This window comes from Arachis stenosperma, chromosome 6 (assembly GCF_014773155.1).
Source record: "Arachis stenosperma cultivar V10309 chromosome 6, arast.V10309.gnm1.PFL2, whole genome shotgun sequence".
NCBI classification, from domain to species: Eukaryota; Viridiplantae; Streptophyta; class Magnoliopsida; order Fabales; family Fabaceae; genus Arachis; species Arachis stenosperma.
In genome coordinates, this window is record NC_080382.1 from 8,526,503 (window position 1) to 8,532,502 (window position 6,000).

The 6,000-nt window shown below is 32.6% G+C and overlaps 1 protein-coding gene across 1 annotated transcript; it reads right to left on the reverse strand.

Moving 5' to 3' along the window:
* Positions 1-2,723: 2,723 nt before the first annotated feature.
* Positions 2,724-4,424, reverse strand: LOC130933592 (pectinesterase). Its single transcript, XM_057863218.1, has one exon. The coding sequence runs from the start codon at positions 4,422-4,424 to the stop codon at positions 2,724-2,726; it is 1,701 nt and encodes a 566-aa protein (XP_057719201.1).
* Positions 4,425-6,000: the final 1,576 nt, after the last annotated feature.

A 6,000-nucleotide genomic window follows, 5' to 3' on the forward strand; every position in this document is an offset into this window, starting at 1 on the left:
ATCTATCCTTTTGTTTTTGTTAACTACAATGTTTGATCACTGCGACTCTGCGAGAACTCAAGGATACTCCTACAAATTAAAGTTAACTAAAAAGATCTTTTAATGTTAAATTTAAACTTCTTAAAATGAATGAATACTTAAAGCGTATTTTACCCTTTAAAAAAGAACTAAACAATATTTTAATTTTTCTTTATATTAATCATAATAAGACATTTTAATATAAAAAAATTAACTTAGAGAGGCATTTAGTAGTATTTTTATTATTTTATAATCAAATCAAAATTTAATTTCTTGCATAGCATTATCATTTTCCACTATAACATCTTTTGAATTAATCTTGTCTTCACTTGTAGAGTGAATCTTGTTCTTTATTTTTGCCTCTCATGATTTTAGCAATTAAGTCCCTTAAATGTTGATCAACAGTACCACTAATTGAAATGACTTCTCCATATTTTAACTCCTATTAATTTCCTTGCTGAGTTTGTTAAATTGTCTTCAGTATTTTTGGAAATCTTTTTTATTTTTCTGTTTTTCTGCTTTCATTGTTGTTATCAACACCTGTTTCGTTAATTCATTTTGCTTGGTCAGAACGATGCTCCTAAGTTTGGACTGTTCTTCAGAATTAATTTTGCTGGTTTATTTATTCTGATTTTTTTTTATAACTCTGCTAGATGCATTATTTTTCAAATTGCCTTATATATTTTTGTTCTGCTTTCCATTCTTGGTGCGCTGCTGATAATTATCGAATAGAATTGTTGGCATATTGATTGCTTTTAGCATTTACTTCCAAATCTTCTTCGGAAGGGTTTATGATTGTTTAGAACCTCAAATCTTGATGTATAATTTTTCTTGGTGCATAATTAATACTTTTGTGATTCTGCTCCGGCTGACGAATTCCAACCGTGCTGCTGTTCTCATGGTGGTTGTTTCGGCTGAACAAAGTCGTTTCTCCCATAGCATTTTCATCTGCTTTACTGGTTTTTTTCGACAATCATCTATCTTATGTCCATATCCTTTACGTCTAAAATGATTTTGATGGAAGCGTTAGTATTCACTTTTGAATTCCTTTCCAAGGCATAAAACGCAGGTACCAGCTTCTTTTTCAGTTTTACTTCCACACAAATTAACAAATTTTTCTCTATAATGAATAGACGTGAGTTCATTGACTCTTAGCATAGTTCCGAGCATCTTCTTTACCTTCCATTAAAAATATTTGTTATATAACTCTTTTTTAAGATTGAGAATTTTGATCCTTCCTTTAAAAATATCCCTCAATTCAAAAATTTGATAGAAAAAAAAAAATAAAAACGTTTTAAAAATATTTATAAACCTAATAAAAATAACTAAATGTAGACTTTTATTTAAAAAAATATTAATTTTTAATTTTTTTTGCAATTATAATTAAAAATAAATATTTTTATTTTTAAAATTTATAATTTTATATGCAACTATATTATTATATAAAAAAATTTCTAATTTGTATAGAATATATAATAAAATATAAAGTATATATTCAAAATAAATTAACTATTATATATGCATTTATATATAAATATTATAAATGACTAGCCAAAAAAGGTCAAAATATTTTTCCATGATCTCTACATTTTTTATATTCTAACTCTTGATTTATACTATGTCCTAGTCTTGATGCTATAGAAACCCTTACCTACCTTAACAAGGATTGCTTAATTTGTTCTCTAAGTATGTACTCCTATTTATTTTTCTAGGTGATAAAAGACGCGTAAAACCTTTTTTTTATAAAGACGCTTATGTGTTCTATTAGTATTAGAAATCGATTATTTTTTAATTTTTTAAAAAATTAGAATAAAACTGTTTTTTTAACAATAATAATAAATTTATTTTTTTTATAAATTTAATTGTATTTTTAAATTTTTTGAGATTTAGATGTCTGTAAAACAAAATATTAAGAATATATTTATCTTTTTATTAAAAAATTTAAAGATATTCGGTTTAGATTGTATAATTCGATCGAATCAAATCGGATCTAATAATTATAATGCAGATAATTGGGTTTATTATTATTGTTATAATAAAACGATTTTGTTCTGATTTATTAAAAAATAAATTATTAACCAGTTTAATAAAAGTGTCAAATAATAACATAACACATAATAACATAACACATGTAAACATCTAAAAAAATATTTTTAGTATCTTTATTAAATGATCTCCTATTTTTCTTAGATATTTGTTTTTGCTTTGGGGTCTCTGACCCTCCATGTCCACCTAGCAAAAAAAACATAATAATTTTTGTAAATGATTAATGTTTTAAAAAATAATTTTGTTTTGATTTTATTTTCTTCTAAATAGTTATCTGAATAATATTTTTTCCTGATTTTCATAATTATTGCACTGAATTTTTCATATAAATCTTTATAAAGAAAATTGTCCAATGAAGATCTTGGTTATGAATTGATGATGCTCAATCGAAATGCAAAATAAACTCAAATTCACAATATATAAAATTAACTTCCGCGGGGTAATACTGTAATGAACTTGAAGATGCGTGGGAGAAAGAAAGATGATTAAGAAAAGAAAGAGCAAGACTTAACACTATTTCCCACAAATTTATGATCCACTCTTTAATTTTCAACACTGTTATACAAATTGCTGGTGTGTTTCAATTCACACTCATGGTTACACATCTAGCTATCACCATGACTAGTCTTAGATACAGTTACAATTGTACGTATTTAAATTTAGTTCTTGGTGAAGCTAGCATCAAAAGGAAAACCAGTGTCGTGCAACCATGAGTTAGCTTGGAGGAAATTGTCAACAGTGAACTGAGAAGCCTCATCCTTGGAGATAAGACCCTTGGCCCACTTGACCCTTCCAGAAGCATCGGCACCAGCTCCAATGTTCCCGAACTCACCAAAGTATGCGTGCTCGGTGTTAGGGGCAGCTGCTGACCATGGAATGTAACCCTCCTTGTTGATGAAGCCACCGATGGTGTTCTCAATGAACACTGCCCTCGAGAACGCCTTCCACGGTCTTGCCAAGAAGGTTCTCACCTTCCCGTTCTCTGCTTCCAGGCTTGGCTCTGCCAAGATCTGGCAGTTATGGAGGACTACACCCGATGGCATGTTCTTCTGGTCGGTACCGTCAGCAACGATGATGTTCTGCTGGTTTGCCTTGGGCTTCCTCACGATGATCTTGGAGTTCTGGATGTAGGTTGAAGCGTAGCCGAAGATGAAGTCAATGGTGCCACTAATTTCGCAGTTGCGATAGAACTGACGATGAGCATGGGCGTACAAGGTATCTTGGTGGCCACGGAACGCGCAGTCGAAGAAGGCTGAGCGGTCACCCATCACGCGGAGGGCCACTGCTTGGTGTCCACCTGGACCGGCGGTGTTCTCAAAAGCAATACCCTTAGCAATGAATCCCTCAGCAACGGTGGTGAAGGTGGCAGTCCTCATAGTCTTGACACCTTCAGCGAAGTTCTTGCGACCGGTGATGATGGTTTTGGCGGGGCCATCACCGTACATGTAGATGTTACGCTTGGCCTTGTCGACGGTGATGTACTCGTCGTAGATACCAGCCTTAACATAGATAACCCACCTTCCTTGGTGTTTCTTGGGGTAAGCATTAATGGCTTCCAAAACAGTCTTGTACTGGCCACTACCATCCTTGGCAACAACAGCATTCGGAACAATGGAACCCTGGCTGGCCTCATTGATGAGCTTACGGTCATGAGGGTACAACCATGTTGGGAAACCATATTGATCAAGCCCAAGGAGGCGACGAACGGGCCTGTTGGTCAAGTTGAGCCCTAACTCAGACAGAACCTTAGAGACACCGGCGACAACATCCAGGGCCAAGGCGGTGAGCTTCATCACGCTATCCAAGCTCTCGCTCTGCAACTGACCTTGGACATGCTTCTCCCCATCGGTGTCGAACCCGTCAAGGCAAGATTGCTGGTAGGCGATCACGGCGCCCAACCAGTTCTTCAGCTCGGCACTGTTTGTGAACACTTCCGGAAGCGATTGGCTGTTCACAAACACGCCGGAGGCCTCAAGCTCGTGGATCGCCGATTGCAAGAGGTCTTTGCAGTCGTCCAGAGCCATCTTGACGCCTCCGTCGCTGGTGCCGTTGGCGACGCTCTCCACCATGAGCCTGTCGCTCATGTTAAGGGCTTTCAACACGCTTTCCGTGGAGAATTTCACCACCTGCGTGATGTAGTCCTTGGGATTTGATGTGTTCACAGGTGTCAGCACGTCATGGCAGAGCTTCTGATCATCGGCGCTTTGACACACTGCGCTCACCGCCTTGTTCGACGTCTTCAACTCTCCTCCATTGTTGCCGCTGCCGTTGTTGTTCACAACCACCACGGCACCAACAACAACTCCTACTACAAGTAGAATTGAAACAACAGCAGCTATAATCTTTCCCGACCCCGCCATTTTGTTGTTGGGAATGTGTTGATTTTCGGGTTTTTTTTTTTTTTATAAATTAACCTCCGGTGAAAGTTTGAGTAAAGATACTGATACTGATATCCGAGAGGAGAAGGAAAAAAGAAAAAAAAATCCTAAAAATAAACTAGGGAAGGAAGAACCTTCCTACCCTAATGGTTGTGGGTATGGAGAGTGGTGAAGAAGAATGGAGGAGGGTGGGGTTTAAATAGTGATTGATATTACTAAAAAAAGGATGATAAACGGAGACAGTTAGAGGTTTACCTTTTCTTTCGCAAAAGCTTTTGATTTGTACGTGCATGTGGTGTGAGCTCTTAACAGAAGAGGAATGGACGGTTAATTAAGCGCATGCATGCCTCTCATAAATAAATTTGAAGAAATCAAGATAAATTCATACATAATATTACAGCATCTATGTGATATGATGTAGATTGTGTACGATAAAATGATGAAAACAAATTACATACATGATATTATTTAATTAATAATATTTAAAAGACAATAAAAAATTACTTTATTTAATATTTATTAATTATTATTAAAATAATTGTATAATTTTAGATATAATAAATATATAATTATAATATTATATATATAAAATTATAAATATTATATTATATAAAATAATTTTAAATATTATCTTTCTTAACATTATCGTTAATTATCGTTATTTAATTAAGCTCAAGCATGTCTCTACAATGTGTTTATAGTTGTGCATCAAGGTGTATAAAAGCCTTTGATAAATGTCAGGAAATTAATTTTTTATTAATATTAGTTAATATGTAAAATTAAATTTAAAATTTAGTATTTAAAATAGAGCAATGCTAGGGGTCAGTAACATTTGTGATTGGTAACCATCAATTAGCTATCAATGATGATTTGATAGTGTGAGATTGGTGTGAAATTTCATCTAATGACTCACATTTCTCTGCTGGTTACATACTAGCCAAAATACAATAAAATTGCTGACCTTTTAGACTTTTCTTTTAAAATATAAAATACTAATCAAATATTACTAAAATCAATTAATTTAATGTTAAAATCTATATGCAGTTATTTTTATATAAAATTAATAATTAAAAATTAATTAATAATAATTTAATTAAACATATTAAATTATTTAATATTTTTTAATTATTAATTTTACATAAAAATAACTATACATGATGAGTTTTTATATATTATATAGCATTGTTTTAATTTTTTTATTTATAATGTTTCGAGTGAAAAATAAATTTAAAGAAAATTTAGATAAATTCATCCACAATATTACAGGATCTATGTATGTGAATAAATATGATGTTGATTTCGTACGATAAAAATGATGAAAACAGATACATACATTATACATGTAGGCTATACATTGAACAACATTTGACAGTTGACACAATGCGTGTCATGTACTCGATATTGTTATCCTATGCAATGTTTATTGTTGAATCATGTAAACTTTATCTCTAATCATAATTATTAATTTGCAAATAGATAATTACTTTTGGTATATACTTTGTAATATAACTATACATTATCATTCAACTTAGTTTAGTAAAACTTTAAATGAAACGCT